Source organism: Polistes canadensis, unplaced genomic scaffold (genome assembly GCF_001313835.1).
Source record: "Polistes canadensis isolate GaletaPanama2010 unplaced genomic scaffold, ASM131383v1 scaffold_7, whole genome shotgun sequence".
NCBI classification, from domain to species: Eukaryota; Metazoa; Arthropoda; class Insecta; order Hymenoptera; family Vespidae; genus Polistes; species Polistes canadensis.
In genome coordinates, this window is record NW_014569554.1 from 361,433 (window position 1) to 386,326 (window position 24,894).

At 34.4% G+C, this 24,894-nt stretch overlaps 3 protein-coding genes across 11 annotated transcripts in view; all 3 read right to left on the minus strand.

Annotated features, from left to right (window-relative positions):
• Positions 1 to 55: 55 nt before the first annotated feature.
• On the minus strand, positions 56 to 11,185 carry LOC106790232 (CD151 antigen-like). 2 transcript variants are annotated; one of them, XM_014755006.1, is made up of 8 exons: positions 10,703 to 11,185; positions 7,537 to 7,651; positions 7,154 to 7,245; positions 4,773 to 4,950; positions 2,046 to 2,237; positions 853 to 1,026; positions 603 to 764; positions 56 to 525 (listed from the first exon to the last, which is right to left on the minus strand). In XM_014755006.1, the coding sequence occupies exons 4-8, from the start codon at positions 4,890 to 4,892 to the stop codon at positions 379 to 381; spliced, it is 795 nt and encodes a 264-aa protein (XP_014610492.1). In that variant the 5' UTR covers positions 4,893 to 4,950; positions 7,154 to 7,245; positions 7,537 to 7,651; positions 10,703 to 11,185; the 3' UTR covers positions 56 to 378. The 2 variants fall into 2 exon arrangements, with proteins under 2 accessions (XP_014610492.1, XP_014610483.1); XM_014754997.1 differs by lacking the exon at positions 7,537 to 7,651.
• A 542-nt stretch (positions 11,186 to 11,727) lies between these two features.
• On the minus strand, positions 11,728 to 14,215 carry LOC106789900 (skin secretory protein xP2-like). Its single transcript, XM_014754448.1, has 5 exons — positions 14,180 to 14,215; positions 13,673 to 13,850; positions 13,285 to 13,599; positions 12,931 to 13,221; positions 11,728 to 12,261 (listed from the first exon to the last, which is right to left on the minus strand). The coding sequence occupies exons 1-5, from the start codon at positions 14,213 to 14,215 to the stop codon at positions 12,248 to 12,250; spliced, it is 834 nt and encodes a 277-aa protein (XP_014609934.1). The 3' UTR covers positions 11,728 to 12,247.
• A 450-nt stretch (positions 14,216 to 14,665) lies between these two features.
• Positions 14,666 to 24,894, minus strand: part of LOC106791095 (troponin I) — a 20,257-nt gene continuing 10,028 nt past the window's right edge. For 5 of the 8 annotated variants that reach the window (XM_014756482.1, XM_014756500.1, XM_014756490.1 and 2 more), the window contains 3 exons: positions 19,678 to 19,721; positions 19,415 to 19,556; positions 14,666 to 15,241 (listed from right to left, as the gene is read on the minus strand). In XM_014756482.1, coding sequence (XP_014611968.1) covers positions 15,176 to 15,241; positions 19,415 to 19,556; positions 19,678 to 19,721 — 252 coding nt within the window. In that variant the 3' untranslated portion in view covers positions 14,666 to 15,175. Of the gene's footprint in view, positions 15,242 to 18,304; positions 18,688 to 19,414; positions 19,557 to 19,677; positions 19,722 to 24,894 lie in introns of those variants that run through there. The other 3 variants (XM_014756540.1, XM_014756525.1, XM_014756532.1) reach the window with 1 other exon arrangement.

Sequence of the window (24,894 nt, forward strand, 5' to 3'; positions counted from 1 at the left end):
GAATTGACAGATAATGAAAAAAAAATATTGAATAAAATTCTCATTATTAAAGAGATATTATTTTCGACGATTTAAAATAAAACGAACGACTTGAAATAGCGCTAGACGCGTAAAAAATAGAAAAGAGTTTCGTTGATTGGACGATGAACCCGGACAGGCAGTTTATAATAGTTAGTAGCGATTTTATTCGTGGTTCCTGCTCAAAGTAAAAAAAAAAAGAAAAATAATCGCAAATAAATTTGAGCAGGAAGGATATCATCATCGACGGATCTTCTTCTTATTAACTGGTCCAAATGGATAAATATAGTCGGAACAAAAATTCTCTCTCTTTTAGTCGTCAGAAGAACGTTGTTGTTTGTTGGTTGTACAACGTCATTGTCAATCATCGAAATCGTGCCTAAGTTTGATATAAAGGCAAGAACCAAGAACTATACCAAAAAGTTCTAAAACGGAGAGACCAAGACCAACGGCCCCAAGAATGATAAGATGATCCTTGGTCGTTTCGAGAAACTTGTAAATGCAACCCTGCAAAAAGGAAACATACCAAAATTATATATGAAATTTGTCGTTAAAATCTTGATCATTTCGTTGAATATCTTCACCGTGTATTGAATGTTGGAAGGATGATCTCTCCTCCCGCAAAGTAAAGTTTCCGTTTTGCAACAACTATCCGGCACGCGGCTCCCATTTTTAAGGACTTCTTCGTCCTTGTGCCATTCACTTACCAACCAATCCTCGAATCGAAGTGCACCGCAACATTTGAACTGTGAATCATTATTTTTAACCGAGTCTTAGAATTCATTTTTTTATCCCTTTGATAAATTGTCCGATATATTTATATTAGATACTCACTTCTTTTTGCATTCTATCAATCGCTTCGGTTTCTCTCGATCTTATGGAATAATTATCGAGGAAGGTACGATTAAGATTCATCTTCAATTCTGGACCTATTTGTTCCTCGTAAAGACGTGCCAATGCACCAACTCCTGCTTCTAATACGAGGACTGCCATTACGATGAAAACATACTGAGAAAAGATTATCGAACAATTATTTGTTTATTCAAACATTTACGGGAATTACCCATTGTTACATAACCAGAAAATATGGAAAGATAAAGATAAAATATAAATATAAATAAATAGATAATATATAAATAGAAATTAAACAATAAATAAAAAGACTATATAAATATATTCACAAAAACTCAAACCAAACATTCTCTTTTCTAATATAAAAAAAAGATCATTATTTTCATTTATAAATCTAATCGAATAATTTTTGAAAAGAAACATATAATTTGTCTTGGTCATCAAAGAAATAACGAGATTCGATTCGCTAATCACGTTTTATCTTCGCGTTCGTTATAAATCGATTTGATTAACGTGCACGAAGAAAAATCTTAATTGACCGTTCGTACATGGTAAGCAACTAACGAGTACCGATAAGATATATAAGTAACCGTAAGTACGTAAGTACGTTGTTTCGCGTAGGCGGTGAAAGGGATCCCGAGTAGAATCGCGAATGGAATCACCAAGAAGGAAATTAAACACGACTTTGCGAAAGACTTTGTTAAATATTTCACCCCCTCCATTGTAATCATTTCGTTTATCATTCCAACGCGGATCGACGATGCAACAATAATTTTAATAACGAATATACACACCTGTTGCTAATTCGGTTTAATCTTTTGTGAAAAAGGCAAACATTGAGGAAAAATGAGGTAATAAGAAAACGAGATAAAAAAGAGAGAGAGAGAGAGAGAGAGGAGGGGAAAGATAAAAGAAAAACTGGGTCATTAGAGCATAGTGATAGAGACTTATCACCATAACGATTCTTCATGCTTGTTTTTACATAATAATGTATAATAAGCTTGAAACAAGTGATAGAAGAATGAAAGAGAAAGAAAGGATAAGGATCAAGGCTATAATTTACAAAAAACATAAGATCTTTTCGGTCTATTTCTATAACGATAATTCGTTAACTTTACTTATACTAGCGCGTATATGTGGTTTTTACTCTTTTACATATTTAGGAAATAACTCACAATTAAGAGGACACATCTATTTTCTGTGGTAACTCCACCGCATCCTAACCAGCTTCCAACAACAGCCAAAATACCTGCAACAATGAGGGCATATGCGAGACTCTGATAGGTCGACGTTGTCATCAGAGATACGTAGCTGTGTTTCGAGACGACCGTCCAAATGCCAATACCGCCCACCACAAATCCGGATAACTGTAAAATAATGATACACGCATGTTGAAAATACGGTACGTACGCACGCACGCATTTAATAACCACGAGCTCCCAATTATTTCGTCTTTCCTTTTCATTTCCTCAAGAATTACGAATTTAATTATCAAATGGTTGTCATTATTTTTATTATGAAAAACGAAACGAGACCAGTTGAGTCATTTGAAAATGATAGTCAAGCGTTATATCCATCGTAGAATGAACAAGAGTTCTAGGGAAAAACTTGATCTCATAGTCCGAAGGGTTAATAATAATAATAATAAATGAATGAATCAACTCTTTATCTTTCGTAGTTATTTTGAAAAGAGTTGATAAAAATACGCTAACTTAGAGTATCCCTAAGCTTTTCCTCTAGCATTACTCTAGCGAATGTGTGTGTGCGTGCGTGGTAGTATATCGCAAGATCGAGAAACAAAGTTATGAGCGTAACTAGCACGCGAGCTGTCCACGCTCGTTCATTCAAAGTACTCGTGGTGTGCCCCCGAGAAACCTGAAAATCTCGCTTAGACTGGTTTTCTGGAATTCTCTCTTATGGCCGGTCTTCCACTCTACAGCTTCGAAACGCCTCCGCAAACGCCCCCGCAATACCTATCTCGTCTTTATCTTTCTCTTTGTCTCTCTCTCTTTCTCTCTCTCTCTCTCTCTCTCGCTCTTTCTCTCTTTCATTTCTCTTTAGATGCATCCCAGACATCATCTAAACACGTTGCACCGAGAGCACGAACGTGTATCTGTTGTGTCGTCGTTAGTCCGTCAACGATAGAACTTCCTTTCTAAACTTAAATTTAAATATAAAATCAAATATACTTTAAATTATTCAGATTTTGTGTGTTAATGCGAGTAGATAATAGTTTTTAATTTTTTATTTTTAAATTTCGGCGTAAACCCAACACAAAAAAACACATATCTTTTTCTTATACGATTTAATCGTAGTCGTAATTTCTATTTATTCTCATCCCTAATCATAAATTCCCAGTACAACGCATAGATCTCATCGATATAAATATATCGGTATAAAGTGGTGCAGCCACTGATGTAACATAAACATCCTTGTGTTTACGTAATTATGAAGGCAAGATTTTCATCTATCTATATTCCCTCGCCAAAATATGTCGGATCGTTTCCAATTTTAGGTTCTCCTCATGAATACAACATAGAGAGATATACCTTTATTCCTATAAGATCTACAAGAGATTGTATCTTTTTCGATGGATCGGTTAGATCATTATTACGAATCAATTAACAATATCATTCAAATAAATTATAAATCGTGATACATATAGATCTTAACCCTTCTGATTTCTAATCAAAATAATTTCTATAAAAATTATTGATCGCAAATATTAAAATGGGAATATAATTGATAAAAATAAAAATAAAACTGTATAACGTTTAAATGTGTGTGCAAGATGAAATTTGAGAATGATAAATAATTTAGCAAGTACATGGATTTTTTGAAAGGGTTAATCCGACGAATCTCCTTTGACTGGGTACGTCTTGAAGCTTTAGATGAAGATATAGAGAATGGGATAGAAGCAAAATGGGGAATGAGGAGAGACGGGTGAACGCACCAAGTTAAAGGTAGGTATATCCATTAGCATACGTCTAAGAAAGATCCCTTCACGACGATAGCTAGTCCCTTATTTACAACGCCTGGACCAATCAACCTCCTAGTTGCGTTCTCCAACGTGGGAGCCCCGATAAACTCTACTCGATTTAAAATGTCTGATGAAAGAAATAGAGAGAAAAAAAAAAGAGAGAGAGAGAGAGAGAGTCTATTTTAATACAAACTTTGTTAAGTCCTTCTAATCGTCTATCTATTATACATACAACATTTATTAAATCCGATCTTTTCTCTTTTCATTTTTCCATAAGAAAAACTTTTTCGTGTTCGATCTTTCGCAAATTTTTTCCATAGAAAATTTATTATATCCAATCTCGCGTTCATATTTAAATTTGATCTTACCGTTTTCTTTCGCATAGAAAATTTATTAAATGTCGATCTTCTCACGGTATCGTCCATGTAAAATCTCTTTCTAATAATCTGGGTTTCTATTTTATTTCTTTCAGCCCCCTTTACCACCCCCACCTCGCATAAAATACGTATTCGCGAAATTTGAAAGTTTCGAACATATATTATGTAATTTTCTCGACATTTTGTAATTCACGCATTTGCATAATTTCGCATAACGAATGCGTAGACCGAAGCAATTGGAACGTTCTAACACGCGAAAGCTTGGCAAACGGCCGAATTCTATTCGCAGTGGCGTTTCATGGAACTCGTTTTTCCTGATATATACATATATATATATTTTTCAAATAAAATTTAAATAGATAGAGAGAATCGGGGGGATATTGATTTTGTCGAAAAATATATAAATATATATGTATAATCGATACATCGATAAATCGCAATGACCGCCTGTTACGTAAACCTGATTTCTTATAATTATATTATGACAAATAAAATAAAATAAAGTATAAAGAGGAATGAATCAGATGAAATACGCGCATACTTACAAATAAGACGACATTGTAAATATGTAAAACATATTTGAGAAAATTGACCGAACAGCATCCGTCGTCTCTGGTTCTTAATCTTGAAGAGGTACCAGGTAATCTTTCGGAACTTTTAGCCATCTTCGATCGATTTGGGTCGAAACGCGTCACCGAATCGATCGTCACCTCGTCACCGGCACTATAACATATCAAAAGAAATGAGGGCTGAAGGAGGGGGTTGGGTTATTCGGAAATAAAAGACGAAAAAACTTTGAAAGGATAACGGAAGCTATAGGCGTTTAATATTTTTCTTTCATCTACTTCCTTCGAAATGAATCTAACATTTTTTACGACTCATAAGTGTCAAATCAAATGGAGAAAAAAAAGTCAAGAAGAAAGAGAAACGTAAAAGGTAAAGAGACGTTTTCTTTTTTCGAAGATGGGTGGTGGGATCGTGAAAGTGTCGAAACACAGAGAGAAGAAACGAAAAGGAAAAGGAAAAGGAAAAGGAAACGAAATGGGTGTGACTCCGTACGCCCTTTTGATACGTTCCTTTGTTACTCAAGCGGTTTCGAACATAGGAAAGAAGAAGAAAAAGAAGAAGAGGAAGATGAAGAGGAAGAGGGGAAAGCTATAAACGCAGAGGTGTTACATTAAAAAACGTTTCTTGGTACGAAATGACAATCCTTAATGACTTGCAAGAACATTTCTTGCAACGAGAGACGTCCGATTTGAAAAAGTACAAGTTCGCGAACGATCAGTTACGAATGCTACGATAATTTGAAACACGAATGAATAGGAAGAAGATAAAGGCTATAAACGTAGCTATAAAAACAGAAAGGTGTTACGTTAAAACACGGTTTTACTTGGCATCGAAGTGACAATATATCTGTAAATGAAGACTCGTAGGAAATGTACGATTGAAAAATACAAATTGGGGAGTAAGTTTTCACACATGGGTAAATAACAGTTAGTTACGAATATAAACGATTGGATGATTGGCGTTCGATCTATTCCCTTCGTAGTTAAGAATAGCAAAAAGGGGGAGGGGGAGAGAACATATGTGTGTAGTTTACACTAAAACATGTTTCTTTTTTTACGTCAAAGTGACAATCGGTAATGACTGGTAAGAAACGTAGACTATGACGAAACGTCCGGTTGAGAAATAAAAGTGCAAAGTGTAAGAGGAGTTTGCCTTGCTGTTGCTGGTATATATAATAGTTAGGTATAGTTATAGACGATTGGGGGAGTCCGCGTTCGATCCATTCCCATCAATTGGCTCGCACGTTGAACGGTGCCACGTTCCCAGCCTAGATATATCCTCATTTATCCCAATGTCCTATACCGTACACGGTAGACGACCAATTTTCCAATCGAGCCAATCATTCAATCGCATTAACCTTGCTGGCCATTCACAAACCCCCGCGTTGCATTTTATTGCTAGGTTCCTCCTAGGATTAGGTAGAGAAAAAAAAAAAAAAAAGAAAAGGAAAAAAAAGAACAGCAAATTTCTATAAATGAAATATCTTTTTCTATATTCTATTTGTTTCATTTTGTTCATTTTTGTAGGTATTTTCCTTTGAAATGATGCACCTCTCGACGCGTTTAAAATGTAAGATTGAAAACGGGCTTGGCAGCGGGCAATGAAGGAGTGCTCTGTGTTTCGTTGAAACGAATGAAACTCGAAACAAGCTTGGATTATGGCGACGAAGTCGAGTTAAATAGAGCAACGTTAGATACACCGTACCGTTAGAAAGACGTACGAATTAACGTGCTCGTTATACATGTGCCATTTGCATGGAACTTGTCGAATGCGCGTACAACATCTTTTCTCATTCAAACCAGTTCGCATTTCGTCTATTACCAGTTCTCTGACAGTTATACTTTTTCGTACGTTTTTTAACGTTCATATTTTGTAGTCAATTGACTATTCTAATTGCCGTAAAAGAATTTTGTTAAAAGATTTTGTTACTACGATGATTCTCGGTTTTATCGATGTTCGTTCTTCGGTCAAAAAAAAAAAAAAAAAAAAAAAAAGAAAAAAAAAAAGAAAAAAAAAGAAAAAAACAAAGAAAAAAAAGGAAGATATAGAACTGGATTGACGTGAAGTGTTCCAACACTTTTAGTTGCTCTTATTACGAATCCGTTCCAAAGTAATATATCCAACGCGGTCTATCGATTCCGTCTTATCGCGGGATGTAAATCGATCGACCATCTGGCCGGTCTTTATAGAACACGCTCGTCGAACAAGTCGCGAAGGACGAACGTTAAAAAGATACCAACGAAATAAGAAATGATTTACGCGAATGATTTTCCTCCTATTTAATATTTATAATAAAAATTTCATATATATATATATATATATATATATATACGAGAGAGTATATAAAATGTTAACTTACAATGCGTCATTGGTGAGTAAATTCGGATCGATCTTTGGTACGCATTTCCATTTAAGAATCCTCGAAGGTTTTCCACCGCTCGGCTAATTGTCCTAAACACAAAAGAAGAAAATAAAAAACACAAAAAAAAAAAAGAAACACACAAAATGCAAAAGTGTAAATAATTATCGAGAAATAATAAAATGAAGATTTTGACGTTTAATGTAATCGAAGGAAATAAAATACCAAGAGGAAAATAAAAGCAAATAAATAAATAGCTAATAAAGACAGGAAAGGGTTAAGATGGATGCCATATAAGAATCATTGGCATTACCACTACTCCTACACGCATACATATATATCTATATACACATAGAGCAGTGATATTCAGAGAGGATATTCACCTCGAAACACTCGAGTTCGTTTCTCTATCCTCTCTTTCTAGTTTCTCTTGGTCGTTCTCGCCTCGATGTGCCTAGTACCGCAACAGGTAATCTTCTTAATCCTTTTCAACCTGTCCTGAGATTCATCATCGTTTATATTACTAACAAAGTGGGCTTCCCATTTAATAAGAATCGGTTAACTAACCCTTAAGCAGAGACGTAAATAAAACAAAACTGATACAATCCTTTTAGAAAAAAAAAAAGAAAAAAAAGTATGAGGAAGAGTAAGATATAAGATGAAAAATCCATGCGACCATATGTATCTTTTCCGGTCCTTGACGCGTTCAAGTATACTAATTTAAAAGGTAACATCGAAAAGCTACATAATCTTAAGTTAAAAAGTTTTTAACGAAAGCTTGGTTACTTCATTCGATTATGCCAATCGACCTCACTTTGTTCGAGCTCGTTACATATTATCACGATCAATCTATTCAATAAAACAGAGGTCACGATACGTTTGACCAGCAAAAGGAAACGCGACTCCAATTCGTTCGCGAATTCAATTTTTCTTTTTACTTTCTTATTTGTTTTTTTTTCTTTGCGATATTCTAATGTATTCATTTTGACACTTTAATTCATTTATCGTGTTGTTCTCTCTCTCTTTCTTTTTTTATACTGGATACATTAGATCTAGAAAAAAGTTTGACCTTTTAATTGAAAAATGATGACATTTTTATTTAATTAATGCCAATAGTTGGGTGAAAGCTTTTAAATTTGTTTCGCGAGTATATAGAAATGACATTTATGCATTTATCGTAATTTTTTAATTTCTAAATAAATTATTTCCGTAAAATCGTTCAATTTTGATGAATAAATGTATCAAACTAAAGTGAATCGTCCTTGATCGTAGATAAATCCGTGATACCTAATACCATTATTCGCATTATTTGGAGCAATAAAGAAGAGCGTGTAAAAGTGTTAATATTATTATTAAGCGTTTATTAAATAAGAGCAGAGATATTAAAGAAGTGGTGTACGTAAAGATTGTATATCAACGTGGATTGATTTTTCGATCTATATTTTCTGTTTATTCTACTGGCAATTAATCTTTCGGAAAAGATGATAAAAGGAAAAAAAAAAGAAATAACAGTTTAGTGACGGAACGTCGAACGAAGAGAGGGAGATACAAATGAAAGAAAGAAAGAAAGAGGATCGGCTGTAGTCAATTGGAAGTTGTTTTCTTCCTTCTTGGCAAGGAAGTCACGAGAACGAACGGTAACTAATAACGTGGAGATCGTGACTCACGACACGAATCGTGATATAACCAACAAGATCACGGACATTGGCCTTTTCTCTAGATCTCTACAAAAAAAAAAAAAAAGGAAAAAAAAAAGTAAAGAAAACAAACCTAAAATATAAACGCATCGTCCTCTTCTTGATCATTATTCTAAATATAGTTAAAACATGATATAACATATATTTGCTAATTCAAATGTGTTTAAATGGGAAACGCGATCTCGTAAGAAAAATTATTTTTATTTTTATTTGATTTGAAAATTCTCGTAGGCTAGCTAGCTAGCTAATAAACAAACGAGTAAATGAAAGGGGAAGGAAAAAAAGGAAAGAAAGTTGCACAATGTAGCAAATATCGATAGTAGTTGAGTTCGCTCGTGTCGCTCGGAAAGGAGTCTTTTAATTGGCAGTAGGAACTTTGAAAAGGGAGGAAGAGGGGAAGAAGGTAAAGGGGCACTAACCCAACACAACGTTCCTGTAACTCGACGATGCGAATTTGCATCGAAGGAGAGGACAGGAGAGGACAGGAGAGGAGAGGAGAGGAGAGGAAAAGAGAAGAGAAGAAAAGGAGTTGGAAGCTGATCTCCATTTAAGGCTATGATTCGTGAATCGTGGCGAGATTTTAAGTATAATACGGAGGTAAACGCGATATCGATGGAGTCCTCTCTTTTATGGGACCTCCCAAACCCCCGTTTACGAGATCTTACGAGACCTTATTAGTTTAATTAACGTTCGCTTCCGTTACTCTCTTTGAATTTCATTTCAACTTTTCTTAACTTACATTAAACGAATTCGTTTGATATTATTTACCTGGTCTTTTTTTTTGTCATCTTAACTCGATAAATAATGAATTAATGTTTTCCAATTAATGTCTACGAGTTGTAACAAAAGTACACGTGAAAAATTTTAAGAAACGTATCTCTTTACGCGTAGGGAAGATAAAATGAGACTTTTTCGAGTATCATCTCATCAATTTCATCAATTTTTGTTCATTCCAATTATATGTATTAACTGAAATGATTATACATGCCCGTATATAATTTGTATATTATTTTATTTGCAATTGTTTATATATCAACAAAATCCAACCGACATATACGTTTACGTATTACGAATACATATCGCGTAATTAATACGTTTAAAATAAAGTTCTATCAAATGAAAGAAAAAGAAACATCGTGAAAGTTTGCGTCGAGTATTTTTCTTCTTACATTCGGGTATTTATGAAATCTGATTATACATGGAAGATAAAGAAGTACTTATCATTTTACGTTAGATCGATTTACTAAGAAATTCAAATAATACGCATACACTTCTATCTTATGCGAACGTTAAGCAAACAGAGAGAGAGAGACAGAGAGAGAGAGACAGAGAGAGATCTCGTGGAAAGGTAAATATTTGTAAGAGTGAACACGTCTGAAGAACGTATTCGTAAAAGTAGCGCCAAGCGGTCTCTTTCATCGAACGGCCAATAGACTCGAAGTTAGGTAGAATAGAGAAGGAAGATGATTGGTTGGTTGAGAAAGACGATATCGCTTCGAAAGAGACACAAGCAACGCGGCTCTCTCCAAACACGCGCGTTTCTATACGCTATACATCACTTCTCTTTCCATCTTCTTTTTCATACTATTCTATCTTTCACGTAGCGTCTGCGATCTCTCTACGTCATAAAAAGAAACGTATCCCAAGGTTCTGAAAGTCAACTACTTACTGCTGCTCCATGTTCTCGAAGACTAGGCTAGAAACGAGGACAAGGACGCAATCGGTAAGATCATTAAATTAAATAAAAAACAACAAGTGAAAAATAAGTAAAATAAAATCAAAGGAAACATGGGAGAAGATTATTAACGCGATCGTTTTTTTCGGTAGTTGATTTAAATTTGTATTTACTTACCGAGCAGTCGTTGAAGTTCCTTCGATTAATCAGAGTAGACGCGATGCGACGAGGGAAGACCCCTTGGTGCAAGTCAAACAAACTAATTGTAAGATTCTTATGCGCAAAGGGGAGGATTTGTGCAAAGGATAATTAATTAATTAAATACAAAAATAAAATCAAATGCAGTCTTCCTCGTAGATCCTCTTCCTGTCGGCACGCACGGCACGAAAATCGACCGCGAGATCGCGTAATCGTCGCGCGACCTTCGAAACTTTGATTATCTTTACTTAACAAAAAAAAAAAATTACGAAAGGTATGAAAAACCAATGTAAAAGTATTTTTACGAGAGGTCTTTTTACAAAGGAAAATGATAAGCAAGACGATTCACTGTGGCAACACGTTCGAAGGGCGAAAAAAATAGTTGCAAAAATGCGACGGAACGCGATAGAAGGCGACGTAACTCTTCCTCCGAAAGATTGAGCGCGACTGACGGGTTCGCGACGCGCCGGCTTCCCCCACTCCTCCGAGCCGACTCCCCACCACACCGCACGCTGCTACACATCTCCACCAACTTCTTTCCCCATAACATTCATCGAGATATCAAATACTGCTTCGCTAGTTATCGCATAATATAACGATTTCATCTATAAACGCGATCCTCTTCCATTTTTTTATTTCCCGTTACGTCAGCTTCGCAAAACGCAACATAATTCAATCGCGCGATAGTATACTATGTTTGCTTAAGGAAGCGATAAAGAAATCAGATTATCGTTACTTTGTTTTTTTTTTTTTTTTACATACTCTTTAGATTTATATTAGCGTCATTGTATTACTGGCTAAATGCATAGGTTTTTTTTTTCATTTAAAAGATTTTACACGAGACGTCCCTCTTTAATAGAAAATTTCAGTTCTATTTTAATCGATAAAAGTAAGATGATCGATGGTGAGAGCTTTATATTACGAAATCTAATTTTCTTATTTTTTTTTTTTTTCTTTTTTTTTTTTTCAAAAAAAAAAAAAGCTTTCGGTCTATATATATATATATATATATATATATGTATATGTGTATGTATGTATACATGTGTGATCATGGAACTATTCGATTAAACGAACGTCCCGTGAATTATTTACAAAGCTAACGGATCACACATATTATCGTGCGTTACATACGTAATAAGAATTTATTTCTATTCTTCTTCTTCGCATAGAAGATTTGAAACGAATGCAGTGACCGCGTATGCGCAAGATTAAAGTATAAATCATCTAGATTGTGTTTTTCTTCTTCTTCTAGGACACAGCGTTCGTTTCAAAATAAGAATCGTAGACGAGTCTAACGATAAGACGTTCCTAAATTCTTGTTCCCGTCTTCTTCTTCTTCTTCTTCTTCTTCTTCTTCTTCGTGAGGATGATCGCGCGACGAACGATGACGATGAAGATGACCACGATGGATGACCATGACGATGACCAATGGCGATAAACGAAAGGTATAATGCTGATGTGTTTGTTCGCTGTGTTCAACGAAGATTAATTTCTTCGTGTTTCGTTGATTTTGTCTCGACAAAATTACGAGGCAGGTGCTGAAATAAAAAATATATAATTCATATGTTGTAAAATATTTAAGATTTTAAATAAAAAACTCATTAAGAGTTTTCATTTTAAAAGGAATTGAACGAAGAGGAACAGCTCCAACGTCACGAGCAGAGTTATTAATTCGACGACGATCAAAACTAGTAACGCAAACAGGTTGGCTCGATTTTTTCGAGATTCGACGAGATACTCTGCGCCTTTGGTGGTAAGTTTTATGAATAATGATAGACGAGATAGATAGACGATGAAGAAGACGAATGAACTACGAAGAACAAGGCACGTACTAATACACTTTAAGATGAGACTACTTAATTATGAACACTTTCCAGCTAAACGATTACTAATGAACGTAAAGATACTATTATTAATCGTTCTACTAATGATCCTTGTCTACTATACGTTTTTTTCTATTTCGTGTCTCGACGTACCGTTCGTGATGTACTTAGCTCTATTTGGCGTATGATTTCTTCTGATGACGATCGAAACTCTCAAAATCAAAACAAGATTAGCTAAAAATTAAGTTGGAAAAAAAGAAGAACATTAATGACGCAACTTTGATGCGATACTACGACCGCAAGGACCGCAAGGATAGGACGATGCGACCAAGTTCTCTAATATACAACATTTTCTCTAAATATGAATATATTAATGAGACGAACTTTCAGCAGGCGCTGGCGCAGGTGGAGCTGCTGCTGGTGGTGCTGCTGCATCCGCTGGTGGAGCCGCTGCTGGTGGAGCCGTTGCTGGTGGAGCCGCTGCTGGTGGTGCTGCTGCATCCGCTGGGGGTGCAGCCGGTGGTGGTGCCGCTGCATCAGCTGGAGGAGCTGCTGCTGGCGTGGCTGCAGCATCCGCTGCTGGTGCTGGTGCTGCTGCTGCTGGATCCGCAGGAGGAGCTGCACCTTCGGCCGTTGGAGCCGGAGCCGGTGGTGCTCCTTCCGCTGGTGGTGCACCTAAATAAATCACTCGATTACTCGTCAGCTTCTCATAAATTATTCGAGTCCAAATTTCGATACCTTCGGCGGCAGGAGCCGGTGCAGGTGCACCTTCTGCGGGAGGCGCAGCTCCCTCGGCGGGGGTGACTGCCGGTGGTGCTCCTCCTGCTGGGGGTGCACCTTCGGTAGCTGGGGGTGCACCTTCGGTAGCTGGGGGTGCACCTTCGGTAGCTGGGGGTGCACCTTCGGTAGCTGGGGGTGCACCTTCGGTTGCTGGGGGTGCACCTTCGGTTGCTGGGGGTGCACCCTCGGCTGGAGGTGGTGCACCTTCGGCTGGTGCTGGAGCAGCTCCTTCAGCCGGTGGTGGGGCAGCTCCCTCGGCTGGCGGAGCACCTTCTATACGTCGAAAATCGTATCATTTCGAATCGAATCATTTCGTTTTCTTTCAGATATAATTAAATATCAATACCGGCTGGTGGAGCAGCCGCCGGAGGAGCTGGTTCCGGTGCAGGTGCTGGTGCTGGTGCTGGTGGTTCAGCAGGCGGCGCTGGTGCTGGTTCAGGTGGTGGTGGTGCTGGTGCTGGTTCAGGTGCAGGGGCTGGAGCTGGTGCAGGTTCCTTGGGTGGAGGGGGTGGAGCTTCGGGTTCCTATATATATACAAGGTATCCGTACTTTTCAAACCCAATTTCCCTTTTTTTCAACAGTTGGTAAAACGACTCTATTACGTTTCTTTGCTCTTCTACTTTACTGTACGACAACTGCAAATATGTCTACGTATTTTTACTTAACGATAATCGTGTGTGCTTCTAATTTTATTTTTAATTCTTAAATAAATCACGTGTCCTGCCAAAAAGGAGAATATTATTTTGATATTCTTATATCTCTCTTATCAAATAATTCGTCATTCTCCTTTTACAGTTGCTATCATCGAAAATTTTTAAAAAATGTATTCATTAATTATTGTCACTGATCTTACCAAACAGGCTCGGGCTCGACTATCGACAAAACACATTAATTAGATCACAAATAAAGGTGTACAAAAATGTTGAAACATATAATTAACATAATTGATTATCCCCAGTCGAATATTCATACGTCTCTGGCACTTTCACTTTGTGTTATAGTTCACGTAAAAAATACACGTAGAAGGAAATCATTCATTTATTAACATAAAATGGTAAACGAATAATAGAAAAGAGCAGGAGAGATGATAAGATGGAAATGGCTAATTTGTTTATTCCAATTAATTTTGTATTAATATTTTCAACGACGTGTTTATTATTATTCGACTGTACTATTCGGTCGTTCGATATTTGAAAAAAAGAAACTTTTTGACTGTACGATCATTCGAAACATAACGCATACGTATACTTACGATTACAAAAGAGGGGTAGGGCAGAGATTGGTAACAATATGGGAGATTTAAAGAAAAGGGAGAGATATACAAGAAGGGTACAAAAAATGACAACAGCACACACTCATTTTTGTAGTCAAGTATTTTGCTTTACAATAAACCTTAAATAATGATTCCCTTATTTTCTCGCAGCCATCTTTCGTCATTAGCATTCGCGTCCCCACGTGTGTAATAGAATATAAATAATAAAAGTGTGTGTGAAAATCAATGGAAATTATCTTAAACAGATGTGTACAATAATTAGAAAGGAATTAGACAATTGAAGGATTGAATGTACATTGATTTTTGACAGAGGGACATCGATTGGTTAAAGAATTATCATTACAAATTGTAGAACAAATATGAAAGATAGAGAACAAAAAAAAAATAAAAAGAAAATAATGAAGAACAAACGAAAAATAAGGGGAGAACGGGGAAATTAATAAAATAATTATTTAAAGAACAACCGAGCCGTTTGTTATATGCTCTGAACGAATATAAAATATCCATTTGTGTGCTCGTAATTCGAGGAGAACAACACGACGGCATGGATATTTTCTTTTATCGATCCATTTTGTTTCACGCCTCGACTTCTTCTTCCTTTACCTTCTTCTCCTCGCCCTTCTTCGACCAGTCAGGTTTTTTCTGTAAAATCAAGAGAGAAACCGTGCGTTAAATTAAATATCCCAATGCCTTTGGAGAAAATAAACAAATATTTTTGCATAGTCAATTCTTCACACGTTCTGGCTTGGTTATTGTAATGGTGCCAAAGGGTGAACGATCGCAAAAGCATAGTCAAACGAGGGGGGGGGGGCGAGGGGCGGAGATAAATCGTTTTCGTGAACAATTTCTGTTCGTTATCTACTTACGAAAAAAAAAAAAAAGATAAAACAAGAAAAGTATAGAAGAAAAGATCCTAATCGAAAAATATCGCGACCTGTCACAGTTTTCGTGGTCTTATTATTATTCTGCTTCTTCTTCTTCTCCTTCTCGAGAAAATGAAAATGAATCTCTGTGTAATTTCTCTAACACCAAAAATGAAATAAAAAAAAAAACCAAAAAGCCGTGCATAGAGAAAAAAAAAAAAAACTCTGACGCCATTTTGCTGCAAGGCTCGCGCGTTGCGAATTAGATTTTTAATTAGAAAATTTGTACGAACACAAAATTCAAATAGTAGTAGCAGCCAGAGACAAAATTAACGATCGACGAATTTCTAACGAATTTCATCTACGACAAAAATGAATACATTAATTTTCTCTCTTTTCGATCTAAATATACGCAAAATGTAATTTTATTAATTAAAAAAAAGAAGATTGGATAACAACGTGAAAAGAAAGAAAAGATATTACGTTGGAAGAGAAAAGAAAAGAAATGAAATAAAATGAAATAACGGAAAACGAAAAACTCTAAAAAGTTAGCAGCGTTGAAGCCAAATAAACATAAAGCTTTGTTTCTGTTTTTTTTGGTGTTTTTTTCTTTCAAATTAATTTTTCTTTCTTTCGCTACTTTCTATCTTGATATTATTGTCGTTGTTCAGTTACTTTCAATTACTCGTTTCATTCGTTCGTTCGTTCGATTACGTTCATTCGCTCGTTCGACTTTCATTCTCTACGAATTTCCTAAACGAGCATGCCGAGCTTAACGATCGGCATTTTGAAAAATTTTACCTTATCTTTTAACGCGTTCTGCGAACATAATGCAAGAGCAATATCATTAGTATAAACAGACAACAGACAAATAGATAGGAACGAAACAATGGACAACAAAAATTATTTCAAGCGTACGTTTATTCGTTCGCGATTCGATTAATCGAGAATAGAATAAATGTAACGTGAAAATATCAAATCTAATAAATCACATAAAATCGAATCGCGAACGACGAGAAATGATCGTTCGGCATATCGATTTTTTATAGAATAAAAAGTTGAAATAATTAATGAATTTAATTATGACAAGGTTTATTTCTTTTTCAATATTTTCAACTCTTCCGTCGATAAATCGAACGATCATTGTACGAACGAAAAAGTAAAACATAACAAATGATCTATGCACTTTCAGCCTTGAAGCACGGCAGTCGAATAAATAATAGACGATAAAGCCAATAACAAAAATGCGTCTTTTGCGTGAAACAATATTCTTTAGTCTCCCGTATATATTTATATATTTGTTTTTTAGTTAAATCTTTTATTAATAAACGGTCGCGTTACTTCGATCCTTTCGTTCTTTTTATTCTATTTTTGTTTGTTTTTTTTCTTCTTATCTACTACTGTAATTAAAAATTCAAGTTGATATGAAATTTGAACTATAGAATCGAAATTGAAACGAAATTGAAACGATAGTTCGAAGTATGTAATATATTAGCGTCCGAAAAAAATCAGATAATAATGCTAGCACTCGTTAGGCAAAATTCAATTAAATTAAATGCGTAATTGCGTTTGTATACGTGTATTTGTATATTCGTACGTATATCTAATTGTAAATATGTTTGTGCATATATATAATATATCTGTTCGTATGCATGTAGGTTCGTGTGCATGTATAATGCAAGAGAAATAAATATAAGAGAAAAAAATAGGGCAGGCATAATATTTTTAGTGTCAGTAGAAGCGTTTTTGCCATATATTATCAACGAAAAAATGAGAAGAAAGTGTTCGAGCTTATAAATGTTTTTTCTTTTTTTTTTTATTATTTCCATTTTTATTCAATTATATTATTTGATTTATTTCTTTCAATCACTTTTTCTTTTTTTTTTTTGTAAATTATACTCTGCAAGCCATTCTCACCTTTTTCGCCCGTTCTTTTTATTAATTCCTAAAACCTCATTTTTTACTTTTTGTATTCTTCTATGGCATTCTCACTCTCTGTTTCAGTTATTTAATTATCATTCAATTGTTTCTTTTTTCATTTCATCGCGCGATCCTTTCTTCCGTGTTGGATAAACATAACAATTATCTACGAATATTTCTATATAGGAATACTTGATTAAAAAAGCAATAAATAAAAAAGTAACTCATATCAACGATAGTGATAAAAAAGATAAAGGACAAAAAGAGTGGCAATCGAGATTAGGCGACGCAGCCGAACTTTTCAAAGATACGTAGGAGGAAAAGAAACGGAATACAAAAAAAAAAGTTGTCAAGAAGAAAAACAGGGAAAGTACGGCAGCGTTTCGTAAAAAATAAATAAAAATATAAAATAAAATATAAAACGAAAGAGAGGGAAAGAATAAAAATGATGAAACGGTGCACCGTCGATATTGGGAATAGATACGAATATGGTTGTATCTGTTTTTTCGATTCTTCCTTCATCACGCATGGGTACTCGATTTTTCGATCGTTTATTGGATCATCGACACAGACCAATTTTCTTCTTCTCTACGTTTAAACGAAACCTTGATAAATTTTGATCGATCGATCGTAGGTAGGTTCGTTCGTTCGTTCTTTTTCTCGAGAATTAAATTTCGTTTACAAAATCCTACGAACGTTTTTTATATAACTTTAATTTATTTTTCCTTTTTATCGAGAATAGAAAGAATTTTCGGTTCTTTTGTATGCGAAAAAGAATTGACAAATTGTTATCGATCGTATCTTTTAAATGGAATTCGAAAAATTCGACTACATAATTCCGCGTTAAAATCCTATATTAAACGTTGTCCAAGCTCGAAATTCTCGTGGGAACAAAACTATTTCTTTCTTTTTTTTTTTTCTTTTTTTTTTTATTTCCTTTATAATTTTTCAATTTATTCATTCTCATGGTTTGAAACGAAATTCCATTCGTTAATAAAATGAGGAAATCTAGGTTTATACCGTTTAAAACGAGCATATACGTCTCAGTCTGTTATGTTTGTATGTATTGTAAGTAATTTAATTGTATTGTAACGTACGTATATGTATTCGAGCTGTTTCTCAATATATGTATGTACATTATAGGATTATTTATATATATAACTATATATATGTGTGTGCATGTACGTTTCTTTCTTTCTTATGTATTTTTTGTTCTTTTGTTAAATTAAATTATTGAATTCTCATTCGGCCCGTATTCGTAATCTATTTCTTCGTCTGCCATTCTGCTTTCTCGGACTTCTTGGGCTGTGAAGAACAACACAATTGCCTAGTCAACTATCTCTAAACTATTATTATACAACTATCATGATTATTATAAATAATACGAGACGATTAATTAAACGTGATCATCCGGTATTACGTAGAAAAATTGGGACAAAATTTCATGTCGGAATGGAATATCGTCGTTGTCTCGACAAAATCAATCCTTTAGTCGAGAAAAATTTGGTTGGATGGGGTGGTAAACAAAATTCAATTCATTACTTTTTTTTTTCTTCTAACAAATCAAAAAAAAAACAATACTATGTTCTACAATTACAAAAGAAAAAAACTGGCCACAAAATAAAGAAAAGAAAAAGCGAGCCGATTTTGATAATAATAGTGATCGACTTAAAGATGACAAAAAAGAAAAAAACGTAGCTTTGCCTTTTCTAAGCCAAAAACCAAAAAGAAAAAGTATACGATTATGATTAAAAAAAAGTAGTATCCTTTTTTTTTTTGTTTCTGCTTCATAGACGTTCCATTTTCTAGAAGTCCCAAAAAAAACAAAACGAAAAAGAGGCTGCTGTTGTTGTGAAGGAGGAAGAATAGAAAATAAGAAAAATAATTATCCTTCCTGTTTGTGTCGGCCAACAAACAACCCCACAACAAAAAAATAAGAGAAAAGATATATCTTTCTCTAATAAAATACATACATATATAGCTAATCGCGTTCTAAATATAGATAAATCTAATCGATAACGATCTATCGTACCTCTTTATCCTCCTCCTCGAGAGTGAATTCCTTCTTCTTAACTTGTTTCAATTGATTACGGAAGTTGAATTCGGCTGCTTTCTTTTGAAGTTTAGCGAATTTGTTCTCGTATTTCGAAACCTTCTTCAGGGTTGGCTTCATGCTAAGAACAAAATAATCGAAATATAACGATGATAAATAATTGTTGATTTCAATGATTGGAAAAAGAAATTTCATTGAAATGAAATCAATTTGAAATGGGTTCAAACAAATGTGATACTTACAATTTACCTCGAAGGTCATTCACCTGGCTGTTCAAGTCAGAGATCTATACCACATTTGAGAAGACAACGATTAGTAATACATTTGTCAATGAGATAGTTTCATTTAAATACATTGACGTGCACGTTTTTCATCATGCGTATTTTTTTCTTTTTAGGATAGATCGAAATACCGTGGACAATATCGGTAAATCGATAATGAAGCAAATAATAATAGACACACGTTATATCGACATATCAAAATTCTACGGTGAAATGATTTTTATCTCGAAAGACGATCGATTTTTTTTATTATCTTACATATTGAAACTCTCTCTTTCTATTTAACTTATCTCCAATATTTTATATTTTTCTCAAAAAGTTCTTCGATCGTCTTTCTGTCGAGCGTGTATAAAAAAAGGCTAAAAATTACACAAGAAAAATGAAATTTTGTTGACACACAATCATATCCCACATGCATCAGCGTTGTTCGTTTGATTCGGCGCATAGATAAACGGTAAGTAAAAAGATCAAAAGAAGAAAAGAGATAGAAAGATAGGGAAAAAAAGGGGACGAGTAGGATATATATATAAGAAAAACACGCATGCGAATTGAATCAAGGGGCGGGGAGGGAAGCTATTTTTGATCGGGATGGAGAAATAGTTGAGAAAGAAAATATTTGTTTTGCGAGAATAGTTGGCGAAGCACAACGTAGTAGCATTGTAATCAAAGGAAATTGTTCGTTGATCTCTTCGAAGATCGATACGAGTTTAAGGGAATAAAAGCGTGATCAGCGAAAGATAAGGGTGGACTTGCTCTAAAAAAGCGACAGGCCGAAAAGGGAAAGGGTTGAAAGAATTTTTCTTTGCTGTTTCTCGAAGTGGAAACACTTCGAGTATGTGTGGGTGTCCGTGTGTATCGACTTTGCACATAAATTGTCTATGCATTTTTAATATTTTATATTTTCATTTTATTATATAAAAATACCTGTAGTATTTTACTTCAAACACATACCGAGATTATTTATTTCAATATAAAATAATAAAAATGTTTAAACTATATTTATTATATATAGCTAAGCCAATAATATGCATCTAAATAATATTTACTTATCGACGTTCCCTAATGTGTGTATCCAAGATAATCTTCTATATCTGGCGAAAAGTTTTTCATTATAATTCTAAATTCGTCAACGGTTCGATCATTGCCAATTATTATTCTCTTTGAAATAAAATAAAAAAATCAAATAAAATAAAATACTCGATAGGAAAGCAGGTACTTGTGCTATTTATTCCATCACATAAATGTGATATGTAAACGTGTATATAAGCGAGTCTATATATAAATCCAACAAAATTCATTGGGAATGATGTTAAAGTAAATAACTTTCATATATATTGTATATGTATAATTTGAAATATAAAAAAAAGTTATTTTCGGATAGACTTGATCACGCGTATTAACACGTAACACGATTTTTCACATTTATTTTCGACGTGAAAAGAAAACAATAGTGTTTAGGAAGTAGGATTCTAGGAAATAAATGAAAATTTGATAAAGAAAAGATAAGTTCGATCGCGAGAAGGCTGGTCTTGATCAGACCTTCTCTCTTTCGGTTGAATCGACCGAGAAAATAGAAGAAAGAAAAAAAAAAACTCCATCACACACAATTGGTTCTTCGAATTTTACGAAGAACTATTTTATATTCCTCGTCGTGCATCCGTCGTGCAATAATTATCGAAATAAACGTGTCCGTGATCTTGCGAACTCCCGCAAAAACCGGGCCCATCATTAGATCCATCGAAATTCCAATTCACTTTTCTCTCTTTTCACGATCATTAGAAAAAAAAAAAAAAAAAAAAAAAAAAARAAAAAAAACATTAATACAAAAGAATGAGTCGCATTAATATTACGTACACGAACAAATAAATGTAAAAAAACCATTTCGATAGATCTAAAAATAAATATAAATGTTGCGATATTTTATTATTCACGTTAAAATATAAAAATCGATCGAACGCAACATTACAAAATTCGATCGAACGGTGAAAAAAAGAAACAAAAGAGAACAAAAAAAATAGGGACAAGAAAATATATATACGTATATGTATATATCTTTGTGTGTGTGTGCAAAATCAAAATAAATCATTGTCCATAGTCATAATAATTCACGCGAACAATTATCAGACCGCGAATAGGTCAATTATTTTCGCGTTCTTTTACATCTATATCACGTAACAACTAATGATAAAAAGCTAGCTGGCACAGTGCACGGGGCGGGGGCGGGGGCAGGGGAAATAATTGGAAAGAGATAAAAATAAGACGATGGTTTCGTGGGGGCGGGTGAGATGAGGGGGGCGGTCAGTAAAGGGGTAGGTAAACGTCATAATATATGGGAGTTGCACGATCGTTGCCGCGCGATCCTGTTATTCGCGCATAACATATCGTATTATAGTATTATAAAATCTACAAAAAGGGAAATGAAAATAGGGGAAAAAAAGATTATGCAAAACTCGTCTCGCGGTTATATAGATGTGTGTGCGTGTGTGTCGTGTATATTGCACCACCACCACCATCCTCTCGAGCCGGTCTGCCTTTGTGAGGAGAAAGAGAGTTAAAAGTGGGAGAGAGAGAAGTCAATTTTCAAACGCGTATTATATTTTTAAATTGAAATAAAAAAAAAAACAAAAAAAAAACAATTAAGACAAATTATATCGAACTTATTAAAAAAGCGTGGCGTGTGGGGGGAGGGGAAGTTATAATCTACTTTATTTTCCTTGTTTTTTGTATGCTTCTTTGGTTAAGGGTGGAAACAATGTACGATTCTTATCTACTTGCGTAGATAAAAGATAAAAAGAAAAAGAGAGAGAGAGAGAGAGAGAGAGAAATAAGGTGTATAGGACGATAATAAACAAAGACGAGACTAGTCGATAAAAGGACACTAATAGAAATATATACGTGCGAAGCCCTCTAAACAAATTATCGAATATATTAATTAACGATAAAATAGCATTGTCGTTCTTTAGATTTTCCCCCACGCCCTTCCCCCGTTCCTGAGCTTATTGCTCATCCTATTGTAATAAAAAATAACTTGTTAAGTTCCTTTTTCTCGCGCGAGGAACATGAAGTGCCAGATTGTTCGTGGTATAGTAGTGGAATCGCGCGGCTAGAATCATGATTTGAATTCTTTTAAAAAGCAAGGAATTAAAAGAAGCTGCTAGCTGGCTGGTGGTTTTGCTCTAACAAAAGCCATGCATGCTCTCTCCTTCTCGAGAGCAAGAAAAAAAAGGAGAGAACAGAGAGAAAGAGAGAGAAAAAGAGAGAGAGAGAGAGAGAGAGAGAGAGAGAGATAGAGAGAAGAGAGAAGAGAGAGGGAGGTTTTAAATACTCCAGATATATAAATACATATATAATATATATGTAAGTATGTATATATGTATGTATGTACGTGTTTGTGCGTGTATATATATATATATATATGTACCTATTCTAATTGTAAGCCCATTTTGCGTCAGCTTTCGAGTCTGCGAGCATAAAAGCAGTAAAGCAGAAAAAAGCTAAAGGCGAGTAAAGTGCATGTGTGCTGAGAGAGAGAGAGAGAGAGAGAGAGAGAGAGAGAGAGAGAGAGAGAGAGAGAAAGAGATGAAAGATACCCGGAAGAAGTGACGGAAGGTCAGATGAAAACAATCTTTTTTCTACTTTTTTTTCTCAACTCCTTCTCATTATTGCACGATAATAAATACTCTCCCACATACACGCACGCGCTCTCAACATATTATTATAATTAAATAATTATTATTCGATTTTTTTTTTTATTTTCCTTGTGATTTTTCTTTCCGTTTCCTTATACTCTACAAGATGAATCGTCTATTTTAATTATTAATATTTTACCTATAAAAATGTTTTCTTTCTTTCTCTCATTGCTTGCTTTTTCGTCGTAAAGAATTTCTTCTGAATCTTCATTTCTCTTTTCACGATTTAAATTATTCATCTATTTAGGAATCTCTCTACTTATAGATCGATATTTTTTTTTTGTTCTTTTTTGTGTACGAGATTATATCGTACGTACGATCAGCGGTATTTATCATTTAAGATATTTCTGCATTTTTTTCCCCACAGAGAAAGAATATGAAATTATTCAATAAAAATATATTTTGTCCCTTTCCGTTTTTTTCTATGTTCGATAGATAGAAAGTTAGTAAAAAGCTCGGTAAGCCTATTTTCAAATAAACTATATATGGATTTAAATTTTATTCGATGAAATCCAGAACAAAAAATAGACAGATAGATAGATTAAATAGATAGATGAACAAACGGACGGACAAACAAATATAGATAAATAGATAGTTTAGAATTTTCGCAAAAGTTAATCAATCGTTTGCCGAATCATCGAGAAAAGAAAAATGCGAAAGATTTGTCGAGATATAAATGTAAGAAATGTTTAAAAATATATGAAAAAAAGAGAAAAAAATACATTTCTACGAGATAGAAAGTTCATTATCACGGCACTTCATATCCACGACGACAAAAGGTTCGAGATTTAGTTGTAATCGAAAGTTTAAACAAAACACAAAACGTATATTACGGAGGGCTTCGTCGTCCGAACGAGAACGCGACCAAAAGATCGTACGTCGACAATCAATAAGAAAAGATCATTCGAAAAAAAAAACTCTAATTACAATATTATATCCATATATTTTTAATATAATTATATGGACAACAAATATGAGAAGACGAAGAGATAAAAAGGAGAACGGAAAATGAATATATATATATATATTAATATATATTCGTGTGTGTATGTGTGTACGTATAGAGAGAAAGAGAAATACAGAAAGAAAAAGATAGAAAAAGTTGAGAAAATTAAGAGAAAGATGGGATTGTAAAACGACACGAGATAGAAAGATATCTATTCAAATAATTGGACGCGTTATTATTATGAATTTAATTCGCGGAAATTCCTTTTTTTTTTCTTTTTTTTGAAAAAAGTCAAACTTCGTGAAAAAAGATTATGAACGGCCCGAAAGAGAAAGAGAGAAAAAAGTCATTGCAATATTTCTCATGAAGATAGACGAATAGATAAAAAGATAGAAAGATAGATAGATAGATGGAAGAAAGAAAAAGTGAGACAGAGATATAGATAGAAAGAGAGAGAGAGAGAGAGAACGTTCGAAAATAAAAAGCGAGATAAGGAAATTAATCAGAGGGGGTGGACTGTTTATGGCAAAGTTTGTTTGTTTT

What these genes read in the sequence shown, in the direction of transcription:
- LOC106789900 (XM_014754448.1), bottom strand. Translation starts at nt 14,215, where the DNA reads ATGTGTTTTGTCGATAGTCGAGCCCGAGCCTGTTTG. An exon ending in GTCGAGCCCGAGCCTGTTTG is followed by an intron (nt 13,851 to 14,179) that starts GTAAGATCAGTG and finishes GTATATATATAG; the next exon opens with GAACCCGAAGCTCCACCCCC. An exon ending in GGCGGCTGCTCCACCAGCCG is followed by an intron (nt 13,600 to 13,672) that starts GTATTGATATTT and finishes TTCGACGTATAG; the next exon opens with AAGGTGCTCCGCCAGCCGAG.
- LOC106790232 (XM_014754997.1), bottom strand. Translation starts at nt 4,892, where the DNA reads ATGGCTAAAAGTTCCGAAAGATTACCTGGTACCTCTTCAAGATTAAGA. An exon ending in TTTACAATGTCGTCTTATTT is followed by an intron (nt 2,238 to 4,772) that starts GTAAGTATGCGC and finishes ATTATTTTACAG; the next exon opens with TTATCCGGATTTGTGGTGGG. An exon ending in CTTCCAACATTCAATACACG is followed by an intron (nt 526 to 602) that starts GTGAAGATATTC and finishes TCCTTTTTGCAG; the next exon opens with GGTTGCATTTACAAGTTTCT.